The sequence below is a fragment of the Ailuropoda melanoleuca genome, chromosome 8 (genome assembly GCF_002007445.2).
Source record: "Ailuropoda melanoleuca isolate Jingjing chromosome 8, ASM200744v2, whole genome shotgun sequence".
NCBI lineage: Eukaryota > Metazoa > Chordata > Mammalia > Carnivora > Ursidae > Ailuropoda > Ailuropoda melanoleuca.
This window is the reverse complement of record NC_048225.1, coordinates 126,339,017-126,351,380: the sequence shown is the minus strand read 5'-3', so window position 1 is coordinate 126,351,380 and position 12,364 is coordinate 126,339,017. Positions and strand designations below refer to the sequence as shown.

Genomic DNA, 12,364 nt, shown 5'->3' with positions numbered 1-12,364 from the left:
CCTGTGGGTGTTGGTGGGCCATTATTACTATTATTTAATTTTTGAGTATCCCAAACAGCGTGCTGAGCGCTGAGCGGCGTGCCCGTGGCCGGGTTGAGCCAGGAGCTCTCATGACAGTGTCCGCGATGGCTCTCGGAGAGCCCACAGCGTCTCCAGCGGGCGTCTGGTTCGGCCCGTGCGCGTCGCCGGCGAGGCGTCCGGGGCCCAGAGAGGGAGGAAACGGCAGAGCTGCAGTCATACCGGACCTGGTTTCCAGCCCATGTGTTTTCTGCTACCGTCTCTCCTAAAATCTGCCCCACACCAAATTGCTGTGAGCCTTTCTGGTCGTCCATCTTCCTCCATTCTGTTCGATTCCATGACTGTGTACTGCATCGAGTGTCTCCTGCAGAGAGGCCCCTGCGGGGGCGGCCGGGCCTAGACAGACAGGGAGGACGAGGTTCCCGACAGTTCGCGGCCTCTGCCGTGGGTGGAGGTGGGTGGATGGGGCGCTTGGGGGCCTCGCTCTGGCAGAGCACCCACGTGCACGCGGGTGGGCTCTCTCGTGCCCCCTGCTCCGGCTGCCCAGTGCACCGGGTTTCCCCCCGAGAAGACGGGCTCTGGAAGGTGGGGCTGGTACTTGCCGCCGGGCCACCTGCCCTTCCTCTCAGAACCGGTGGGAAGGGTCGCCCATCTGCCTGACCTGTGTTCGGCCCATGTTAAGAAGGTGGGAGCAGGAGAGGGTCCAGGCTCAGGAAGGGGAGGGAGCCTTCTCCACTTCTTTCTGGAAGAACGCAACTCACGTCCTTTGCTTTTGCCGCTCCGATAGAGCTGGGGTTTCACGAGACCGAGGCTGGGAGGCCCAGGGCCCTGAAGGCCTCTGTCTGTTGAGAAGCCAGGGAGGAGGCCCATCCGCAGCCTCTGCTCCCCCAGCCCCTCGGCAGGAGCGGCCGCCCCTCCCTGTGCCCTGGCTGTCCAAGCACCGTCTCGGGAATGCCAGCACGCTGTTCATTTGTGGGCCTTGCAAATACTTTATTGGCATCTTGTGGTGTTGAAAGTCATGTAATTATGAGCAGAATTTATATGTCGCCAGGGCTGCCGGGGCGCCCTCCCCGCGTCTCCTTCCAGGCACTGCAAATATTGAAGGCTGGCTTAGAGAAGAATCAAACCTACCCGCTTTATATCTATGCACCCTGTAGATAAGGTTTTAATTGAAAATTGGTTCATCTGTTCCCTCTGCCTAATTACAAGCTGCCCACATTGGCCCTGCAGCACCCGGACGGGAGCCCAGCCCCTGCAGGCGAGAGCGGGGAGGGTCCCGCGAGGGGCTGGCATTGACTCTGGCAGCCTCCCTCTCCCACATCCACCTCTGGGCCCTTCTTGTTTCTTACCCGAGTTGGCACTGTCCTTGGCAGGCAGGGCTGTCCCTTCCCTCCCTCCTTCCTCCCTCCCCGTGGCTGGCGTCCTGCAGTGGGGGCAGGACCCAGCTCCCCGCCTGCTTCCTCCTCCCTCTGCCCAGGGCGTGCCCCTCCCGGCCCAGCCGGGCAGAGCCAGTCACTGTGTGTCAACACCATCCCCTTGTCTGTCCCGGGCCCGCCTGCCGGCCTCTCAGCATCTCCCCACCCCCCCACCCCCGGACATACAGGGCAGTCCTCCCCACTTGCTCTGGACCCTCCTCTCCCGGGAAGCCCCTGCGTCAGGGACCTTCTGGATCTTCCGCCCTTGTGTTCATCCTTACCAAGCAGGAGGAGGCAGGACCAGGGGCCTGGAGGTCAGGGGCTGGGTCTCGGGCTCAGCCTGCCTTCTGCTAGGGCCTCCTAGAAAGTGGGAGAGGCAGGGGTCAGCTCGGCTGCCTGGCTAGGTGGGCCCGGGGTCGGGGTGGGGGTTCCCCCTGCCTCCACCCTCAACCGCCCTCTCAGCCCCGGTCACATGTCGCTGCTGTCACAGGTGGCTCTATGGCTCTAACAATAGCTCCCCGCCTGAGAGGAGGAGGAAGGATTCGCTTCCCAGCTCCAGCGGGCGGCTGTGAAATATGATTTCTGAAGTGTTAATAATGCATCACGTTTGGATAGCACTTTACATCTTGCCGAGCGGCTGGCTGGGCTGGGGGGGCTGGCTGCCGGCTTCGCTGCAGGACTTCTCGGGAGCACGGGCCTGCTCCCTGGTGCCTCAGTTTCTCTTTCTGAAGCAGCGAAGGAAGGCTTCGGACTTGGCCTCCTGCCAGGGCCTGGAGGTGCCTCCCCTTGCCACCCCACCCCTCTTCCCGACCTGCATCTGTCCTGCATTGTCCTCCCGGAAAGCCCCCAGCACTCCTGCTGTCACTCCTCAAACCCTCTCCCAGCCCCACCCTCCCCTCCGCTCCTGTGTGCAGGGTGTGGGCAGGCTGCCAGGGCATCGGGGGGGATCCCGGCTAGCTCACTTCTGTGGACCCAGAGGGGAAGCCCTGCCTTGTCTTTGGTGGTCTGCTCGGAGCCCCTAGGCCTTCAAGGTCCTTGACCTCCCAGGAATGGGAACTTTTCACGCTGCACACTCCAGCCTCTGTGCCTTTCACACACACGCAAGTGGTAAGGGCCCCCATCTCTTCATTGCTTCCCAGGGCTTCTAACAGACATAAACTATTCCCCTTCTGTCCATGACACGGAGCCCTTTTCCACCTATCGCTCCAAAGGCTTGGGAAATCTCTCCACCTACCAGCCCACATCCACAGTCACTGCTTCCAGGAAGCCTGCCAAGAGTGATCAGAGGAAAGAGAAGACGTGTAGTGTTATGACGGGTTGCCCCCATGTTGCACAGCTGCTCCCACCCCCGACCTGCTGGAGATCCGGGCACTGCCCTCTCTACCTCATCGGCCCCTGAAAAGTACATGGGAATTCTATTTCCGTAAAATTGTGTTCATTTTTAGATCTGGATTTCTGGTTTCCAGAGGCCCTGCTCTGCCACCACTGTCTTTGCAACAGCTTTGGACCTTAGTGTCCTCATCTGTAAACAAGGCCGTCGGAAAGGTGGTCACCAGGGCTTTACTCTTGGATGACACCCTACTTCAAACAATTCCCTGGTGAATTATTAGGTACAGAGAAGCTGTCCTTTGATAGCATGTACTTGCCTTCCAGCTGACTGATGCCGGCGAGCGAGCGGGGAGGGGGGGGCGCTATTTTCCCCGGGGAGGGGGGCGGGACTGTGCTCTGTGACGTCTTGTCCGCCGCTCCTGCCCCGGGCGCATCTGTGGCCTGTGGGTCTGGCCCGGAGTGGATGCCCCGAGGGCCGGGGACGCGTGCCTGCCCTCCGCCCCCTGGCTCCTCTCACTTCTCACTTCCTGGGAAGACAATTCCTCACCAAGTTTTCCCAACGGGTCGCACTGCCGCTGCTGTTCAGCTGACACGGTAGCTGACGAGTTATTAAAAACCCTTCATTATTATTCTGCGCTGTCTCTCCCTCCTCCCTCCCTGCCCTGCCCCAGGCTAGCGAGGCCCAGGGCTGTCACTGAGAAATGCCTGGAGGCCCCTAGCCAGGCAGAGGCAGCCTTTTCCGCACCCCCTGCCCCCCCCAAAGTGTGTCCCCCGTGGAAGTGGCAGCTGGCCAGAGGCAATGGGTCCCGCCCAGGCCCGGGGGCTCTTGCACCTGGGTTCCTGCTCCTGCTTTGGCAGTACTCGGGGAGCTGCAGCGGACGTGTGGATGCTCCGGGGTCTTTCTGTCAAGACATGGTTGCAGCGGGATCTTGGCTCTGGAGACACTTTGAGGTGTCCACACTGCAGGTGACGTGTGGGGCCCGATTCTTCATCCCGTGGAGAAAGAGTGACAGGGCAGCTCCGTCATGCCGCTGCCTGGGCTGGGGGTCCGAACCCTCGTCATCCATCACTTGTGCCGGTGATCAGATTTGGTTGCGGCAAGAACAGGACCTAACACTCCGCTCCCGTCCCAGCCTCAGCCCCAGGGTCCCGGGAGGAGGGAGGGGCAGGGCCCCCCGCGGGAGAGGCCCCGCTCCAGGGTCAGGTGGCAAATAGGCAGGGTCTCCAGGCAGCCTCCCCACTGCGGGGCCTCCCCGGACACCCCACGAAGGGCCCGGGCCAGGCATCCAGGATCAGCCGTGCGTGGAAGACGTGGAGTCTGCTCCCGGCCCGCAGTCCTTTCACGTCGCCCGTGGGGTTCTGCGCTCAAACTGCCTCGGGCCGAGCTCACTCTTCCTGGGGTCTCAGCATCGGGCTCCTTCAGCCCTGAGCCTCACCCTTGTTCAGCCCCTCGTCCGAGGGCAGGCGGCTCTGGGCAGCCGGCTTCCAGACAAGAGTGAGCCTCCATACTTAGCCCGAGAATTTGGGTGCCTGCGTTCCCACCGTGACATGGTCCCCAGGTGGAGCTGGTGCCTTCGTTCGTCCGCGTGCATTGTCGCCACATCTGCAGAGACGTGCGGTGGACACAGATCAGGCCGTAAGTGAGGCTGCGTTAGGGACAGTGGCCCTCAGGATTGCGGTGGGTGACAGCCAGAGCCGGGGCTCGCGGCCGACCCGTGCTCAGGGCGGGCGTGGGGGTAGGCAGGGGCTCAGGCCTGAGCGGGTTACCGTTAAGGGTAGGGGTTCACGTTTGGTTTATGTGATCATGTAGTCAGTAAACCTCTGTCGATGACCTCGCTCATGCTGAGCGGGCACTGAGGGCATGTGAGATGCTGGGGTTCTGGCTGGGGCTCGGGGTTGAATGACTGCCAGGATTAGGTTCTGGTTGGAGCTGTGTTGGCGTTGAGGTGGGTTGGGGGTCCTGTGTGGGGTTGGTGTGGAAAAGGGAACACAGCCTGGTAGGAGGCCTCTCCTTCCTCGCGGGCTCTGCTCCTGGACTCTCCCTCCCGTGGCTTACCCAGGCTCATCCCTGCTGCCCGAGGCCCCCTGGACCGACTGGAATCCCTTTAATGACAGCAAACATCCACGAGGCTTCACAGGATCAGCCCCGGCTCCTCACCTCCAGCTCCTCCTTCCGCCTTCCCTGCATTCCTGCCACGTTGTCCCACTCCCACTCCCTGCTCTCCCCCGGCTCAGTTCTGGAGCCTCCAACCCTTGCCCCTCCTTGTCCTCCCCCTGTCCTGGTCACTACAGGTGAGCCGTGAGTTCCACCCCTCCCCTGCTCCGCTGCCCACCTGCCCCGGGCTCTGTCCCATCTTCCGCACTCAGAACCCTTCTGTCTTCCGCGCAGTTGTCAGGGTTCTAAGCAACATGTCCGAGTCACTCCCTCCCTCCTTCTTTGGTCCATTTTCCAGGGTCGGCCAGTCTGCCCCTCCTCCTCCACTCACTGCATCAGAGAACCTTCTGCCCCATCCCTCCCTTTCCCTGGAGAAATTTCTTCTCACTGCCCCACATCAGTCCTGTGGGGCAGATGCCTCTTGGGCCACCTGCCCCTTCCAGCAGCCCAGCTGGGAGCCAGTGATTTCGCTAAGAAAGGTCATTTCCATGGGATGCGAGGTGTCAGGGACTGCTGGAGTGGGGGCACGGAGTAGGGACGTGTCTCTCCCTCCCTTGTTTCATTCCTGGGTGAAGCAGTGAGCCCCCCACCCCAGGTCATCCTTCCCCTCCCTCCATGAGCCCCATGCAGAGATGTCAAGGGGTGTCCCGAGGAAGTGCCAGGATTCCCAGAGAGGCTTGGGAAGGAAGGTCTAGAATTACCTGAGCAAAAGCCACACTGTTCCCACTGGCACCTTGCATTTCAGAGAATCTGCACACAGACCTGCTGAGGGCTGGGTTTCCAGGGGCCTCTCTGTTCTCCCACTGTCCTCCCTGCCCTCCGCCCCCTCCTCTGTCTTTTCCTCGCTCTTGGAGCCCTCCTGTGCTCCCATGAGAACCTCCTCCCACTGCCCCAGCCATCCTTGGGAGGACAGTGAGCTTGATTGGTTCTGATATCCAGGGGAGGCATAAACGGCTCGTTGGAATGCACGGCGCCCTGTCCCCCTCACAGGAAGATAATCGAGGGGGAATATTGGCTCATCCAGGAAACGAGGTGCTAAATTTGTTGTGAGATTGGTGTCACAAGCAATCAAAGGGAACTTCTCCCCATCGAGGGCTGGGCAGTGAAATGAGGAATCATTAGGTTATTGCAGAGACCAGGAACAGTGGAGGTGGAGGAAGGAAAGACCCCCCCCTTCCTTTTCCCATTCCCCTGGGGGGGGCAATGCAGGGAGATCAAAAAGGGAAGGAGAGAATCAGATGCAGAGAGGGTGGGAAGGAGAGGCAGGCTGCCTTCTCCAACATTCCCTTACCCTCTGCCACAGACCCCATCAAGCTCCTCTTCACGCAGCCTTCTGAGAAGCTTCAGTGAGCACCTCCATCGGGGACACGCTCTTGGCTTCTCCTCTGGTGTCTGGGCGGGCCTGAGCACAGATCGAAGAGACAAGTGAGCGAGGAGTTGAGAAGGGCACAGAGCAGGGTGCCTGGTTTGGGTGGGATGGGATGGGGAAGGCCACACTTCCTTTACAACCCCTCTGGGAGGACTGCCTGGGGGGGGGATGGGAAGGATGCCAGGAGATGGCGGGGTGACTGGAATGTACACGGGTTCACCTCCTTCGGAGCTGCCCTGGCTTCCACATGCCTCAGGGTCCCAGGAAGAGTTGTCAGTAGGTCGAAGAGAAGGTCTCTCCATGGCCCCTTGCCATGGACTCCCAGTTGGCCACCACTACTGCGTTCCTCACTGATGTCCCGTAAATGTCCAGCGGTGGTTAGAGGAGTGGCTTGGGTCTCCCCTTCCCCTGTGCTTGGGCCTTTGTGTCCCAGCCGACAAGCAGACTGGAGCAGGCAGGACAGGCGAGATCAGGGGCACACAGACCCCAGGGTTGGCAGCCCCGGCATCATCAGCCCCGGAGGCTGGTGTCCGGGTGCCCCGTGCGCTGCGCTGGTGCAGCCCGCTGAAGGCCGCCTTGCCGGGACCCCACTCCCACAGCCGTTAATTACAGAGCCCGCGCCTCTGGGCTCCCTCGGCTCCGGCAGCAAATTAACATTCCGTGCCCCTCGCACGTGGGGGATGAACCAAGTTAGATGGATTGATTCAGCAGCCGGTTGGAGCTGCTTTACTCTACGAGGGATTGATCCAGATGACCCCAACTTGGCGGCCTCCAGAAGCGCCTTTGCGGGAAATCTTTTTAATGGAGATTAATTAGAAAAGCCTAGAATGTCCTAGTTATGGTGGCCACATATCAACACTCGTATACAGACGTACAAGAACGGCAGCCAGCTCCCAAGACACGCGAACGCAGACAAGGACACGTGTGCCCTCCCCCAGCACACGCGCAAGCACACCTGCGCCCACTCACGCACACCCACGCACACCAAATAGCCACCTTGCCCCTCCTGACTCACCCGACGCGGCTGACACAGCTCTGCATCTCGGCTCCGCCACGGTGTCACTTGTGTCTTTCTGAATCTAGACTCTCTTTTGTCCAGGTCCAGTCTCTCTCCACAGCGTAGAAGTTTCTGTAGGGGAGAGGGACGCCCAGAAGGAGAAAGTGTTTAATTTTTAAAGAGCTATGACCTTAGTTCCGATTTCTTTCTGTGCCTGAATTCCAGCCACTTCCAGCTGCTCACTGGTCTTTTATGTCTCCCCGTCTTGGCTCCCGCGGTTCCCTTTGTCTGGAATGCCCTCCCCCAGCTCCCCGGCTGTCGAAACCCTGCTTGTCGTCAGGGCTCAATGCACCTCGAGTCAGAAGTGTGCATTTATTGAATGTCCACTGTGTGCCAAGCAAGGCCTCCAGGGTCCAGCTTGCTTGAGTGGAGGAGGCCAGAGCTAAAGAAGGCCAACGCGGTATGGGTCTCGACCCAGGGGAAGACCAGTGTGGAAGTCAGACATGTGAAAAGTGCCGTGTCTTCACTGATCCGAGGTACTTCCCTCCCTATCCCTGCTCCATCTCGGCACTTGTGCTGTGTTGTCCGGATGGTCGGACACGTCTCCTAGACTGTTCGCTGGGGGGGCCGGACCAGCCCAGAGCTCAGGATGGAGCTTGCCATGCGGTAGACGCTAACAGCACGTTTCCTGAATGAATGGGTAAATGTTGGATTGAATTGCGTTGACGTTGGGCTTAGTGGCTTTATCCAGTAATCGTTAACTCAGATAATCAAACAACAGTCATTTATGGAGCACCTAGTGTGTGCGAGGCACTTTTGTACCGGTCACTTTGGAAGGGGTGCGCGTGTAAGATAGTATCTGTTGTCTGAGCGTTGACAACCTAGTCTCGTGGAAGAGGAGCCGGAGGAAGACGCAGTATCGCCCTAGACAAAGCCGTGGGTCTGAGCCTACGCAATCGTGCGTTCAGCCCCCATTGCTGACTTGTTGAGTTTCGTGATTCATTGCTCTGGGGCGGAAGTTTTCCTTCTCTTTGACTTCCATCCTAGACTGTGTTTTTGGCCTGTTCTTTTCTCTGTCCCTGTACTTTGTGCAGAATTTCTTCCTTTAAACTTCGGCACTGCAAACCATTCCAGACCACCTTGATCGAACTGTTACGAATTGATTATTTGATAGGTGTGTGTTTAAGCGAGAGGAGAAGGGATGAGGTGTGTGAATAGAATCCTATTCCTAATCCTACTCAGAACTGAAAGAGACCTCAAATACTACCCAGAGCCTTCTGGAACGTTGCTGACAGGCGATCGTCCGCCCTTATCGGAACACCTTGAGACGGGGGAGCACGTGGCCATGTGGTAGCAGAAAGTTCTTCCACGGATAAAAGGCCTGCTCCCTTGGGAATCGCAGTCACTAAGGTTGGGCGTGGGGGCTTGTAATGAAGGCCCAGGAGGGAGGCCGGGGAGACACCTGTGTTTGCCAAATCAGCCTTTCTCAGAGACGCTGGTGGGGAGCCAGGGCGAGGGTGGAGGCACCGTCCATGCCCCATGCCTTCTGCGGGGCTCCTGCAGTCAGACGGTCCATCTGGAGGTGCTGGAGAAATCCGTGAGGGCATCTGTGATGGAGAGTCCCAGCCCTGGCAGAAGATAAAAGTCTACGGCCTGGATCTGCTGGCCTCTTCCTTTCTTTTTAATTCTGAGGGTGCAGGGGAGTAACAAAGCTCAGGTGTAAGCCCACCTTAGACGCGGACGCGCGTCCCCAGGAGCCCCTGCCTGGCGAGAGAAGAGCGTGTGTCCTTCCGGCTCTTGGCATCAGGGTGAGGGAGGGAAGGTCCCCCTGCTCCTGCCCGCCCCCGTCTTCTGGATTTCTGAGTTGATGCTATTTATTCTGGATACCATTCCCAAAAGTGCCAAGAGACGTCTCCGGAGAGCGTCTGGGGAGCAGCCTACATTTCTTCCTGGCCTTTGAGCCTGCTGGGGGTCTCGGGGTTCCCATTCTGGCTGCTCTCAGACCGTACTTGGAAGGAGCCACATTCATAAGAGGGTGACAGAATGTTTCAGCGAGCGGAGGAGTAGAGCTCCTGCTTGTCCGTGGGGAGGCCCCGTGCCCGCGTGCCGGAGGGCCTGGGGCCAGGAATGGGCTGAACCCCAGGACGGGCAGGGAGGTGGGAGGTGAGGGCTGGTGCACCGACCCCCTCTCGAAGGCACCCAGAGGACGCCTGTGGAGGGAACCGGGTGCTTCAGTCCCTCGGACCATCTGCTGTGTGGGGAGAGACCAGTCCTGGCCCCCAGCTACCCCTGGAGTCACCTCATTCTCTCCTCCTCTCGCTCCTTGGCTAATCCTTTCAGAAATCCCTTCCCTTTCTCAAGGATTGCACTCCTTTCCGTTGACCTAAATGCTCAAGGCCTTCACATGAGGCCAGAGTGTGGCTTCAGATCCCGCCCCTCGCCGGCCGGTGCCGGGGCCTCTGTCCTCTCCCAGACGTCTCATGACTGTTTCTCCTACCTTCTCACTCCCCGGCTTTATGCATCTTCTCAGCCCTCTTTTCTATAACTTGCCTCTCGCTGCCCCTTTCCCTTCCTTTGCTTAGTGAAGGAGGGTTTCCAGGTCAGGACTGGTCGCCCCTCCCTTGCTCGGCCATCCATGCAGGACAAGCAGGGTCTGGGTGGCCTGCAGACAGGGCCTCAGTAGCTGGGAGGCTGGCTCAGAAGCCACCAGGGACTTGGAGACAGATCCACCCCGAATACCTGTCTCCTTTGCTGACCCTCAGTTTCTTCAAATAAAGGTGTTGGATTGGTGACCAAGGCCCTGTCCCACTCTGACCTTCAGACCCTTGTTTCTAATTTAATTCTCTTGTTTCCCTTTCCTGTCCTGTTCCCTTCTCTTTCGTGCCACAGTGGCACCTCAGCTCCTTCCTTCCTGCACTTTGAAACAGCCCTTCCTCCCCCTTCCTGCCTCCGACTTCCTCTTCATCTGCCTTGCTCTCTGCTTTCTGTCTGTGGCTCTCTTCCCGTCCCATCCTCTGTCACTGTCCGTGTCTCTGCTCCTTATCTCCCCACTCCGTGGGCCTGGGGACTGATGGGGCAGCAGGTGCAGGGCCGGGAGGTGGGGCAGGGGCAGAGGGTCCGATTTCTTCGTTGCGTCCCCCCAGTTCCTGGTGCCTGGCTCCATCTTCTCGGCCTCTGGCTCTGTGACCCTCCTGGCCTCTGATGTCCTTCTCCTCCCCTCTCTGTCTGTGCGCGTTCCTCTTCTCCTCTGTCTCCTATCGGAGCTAAGTCCTTGCCAGCCACCTGCCTCCTCTCCCGCACCCCCCTTCCCTTGCCCACTGAAGCCAGATTGAAATTCGGTTTTTCAGCAGAACCATCCACCCTCCCTGCCGCCCCCCTTCCTGCTCCCTCTGTCATACCTGCTCCAGCCAACCCCACTTGGGCTCTCCGTGCCCTTGTCCTTCCCATAAAATATTCTCGGAGGCCCCTGCCAGGGCACATTTGCATAGAGTTGTCAGATCAGGTCTGGCCCAGGTGTCACCAGGCTGGCAGGACAGAGGGGGCTGGAGGTCCAAATGGGAGCGGGGGAGGGGGCTTGTTTCCAGCTGCACCTGCCAGTCTTTGTTAGTTCGGGAGCTCGAAGTCCTTGTGAGTGGGCCTGGGCTGGCAGGTCACTGCAGAGACCAGGACTGCCTGCCTGCCCTCTGCCCTCCCTTTTCCCACCGGGAACCTAGTGGAGGGGAGGTAAGGAACGCTGGTGGGGAAGGCCTTGCAGGGGAAGCAAAGAATGTCCTTCCTTCCCTCTGCTGGGTCACCATCTAGGTCTTCTGAGCCACTGTCCTAGTGTCACAAACCCACAGACCTTCCCCTATACCTGCTGGGAGGACGTGCCAGGGTGTCGCAGGTGCACCCCTCCCCCAACAGTCCAAGAGGGACAGGCACAGGGCTGAGTCCTGGGAGGGTCGGCGAGGTCTGGCTGAGGCTCCAGGAGAGCCGGCAATGCCATAGAATCTTAGAACATCAGAGCTAGAAGGCCCTTGAGGACCAAGTACTCAGCTCCCTCTCTTTATAGTTTAAGGAAGCTGAGACTCAGAGAAGTGAAGTGACCTTACCAAAGTCACACAGCTGGACGGGGGCAGAGGCAAGACCAGATCAGCCCACATCTCCTGACTTCTGGCCCAGAGCACGGCTGTCCCTCCCCAGCAGGTGGTGCTGGGCCCATTCCCCTGCCTCTTTCAGATTTCTGTTCCTGCTTCTCCGTGACTAGTCCAATGGCCCAGACCAATACACTCCTGCTCCCTGTCCCTGTGAGTACCAGCCGGGCCCTGGGGCCAGCCTCCACTGCCAGCCTGTGCGGTCTGCTCCAATGCAAGGAAACCAGGCCAGATTGTGGCCACTTGTAAAATCCCATCTGGTCCCTGGAAAGATTCCCCTTCGGCTGTCCCTACCATACCCCAGCCTTGGAGATGGGCATCAGGCTGGCTTGACCAGGCAGGTCGGGGGGAGGGAGGAGAGACCAGTTCTCCTGCCTGTGGCTTGGCGTCCAGGTGGGAAGGTGGGGAAGGTTGGTGGGTGGATTGAGTCCGGGCACTGAGGCCGCTGCTGCCCAGGGTGACCTTTTCACTTTAGGCTGTGAAATGAATCCTGGCCAGCAGCAGGGCTGGGTAGTGATCCTTGGAATGTTCGCAAACCTGATCTCCGTATCACCTGGTGTCTACTCACATCTGAGGTTACCTGCTGGGAGCTTCCTGACCCCTGGTTCTTCACCTGCCAGAGCTTCTCAAAAGCCACACTGCGTTTCGACATTGTCTGGTTCTGGGCTGGACTCTGTCCCCGGTCAGCAGCGCCCCACCCCCCCGTGCCCGTCAGCGCCAGAGGGGAGCTTCTGGTCCCAGGGTCCCGAGCCCTCGTCTGTCTGCGTCTGTGTGTCCCTGCACACTGCCCGGCCTTCTGTCTTTCTCCCCTGTGCCCTTGCGCTGCCCACTCCGCCAGCACCCCTCCTACCCTCCTTCTCTCCCTCCCTCCCTTCTCCTGCCTTCTCTCCTCTTCTATCAAAAGTGCAAATCTCCCTTTCTCCTCTCCTTTCCCCTTGGCTGTGCCAG

The 12,364-nt window shown here is 59.5% G+C and overlaps 1 protein-coding gene across 1 annotated transcript in view; it reads left to right on the top strand.

Annotated features, from left to right (window-relative positions):
* Positions 1-4,295: 4,295 nt before the first annotated feature.
* KIRREL1 (kirre like nephrin family adhesion molecule 1) overlaps positions 4,296-12,364 on the top strand; it is a 39,320-nt gene continuing 31,251 nt past the window's right edge. The window contains 1 exon segment of the mRNA XM_034667682.1: positions 4,296-4,398. Coding sequence (XP_034523573.1) covers positions 4,311-4,398 — 88 coding nt within the window. The 5' untranslated portion in view covers positions 4,296-4,310.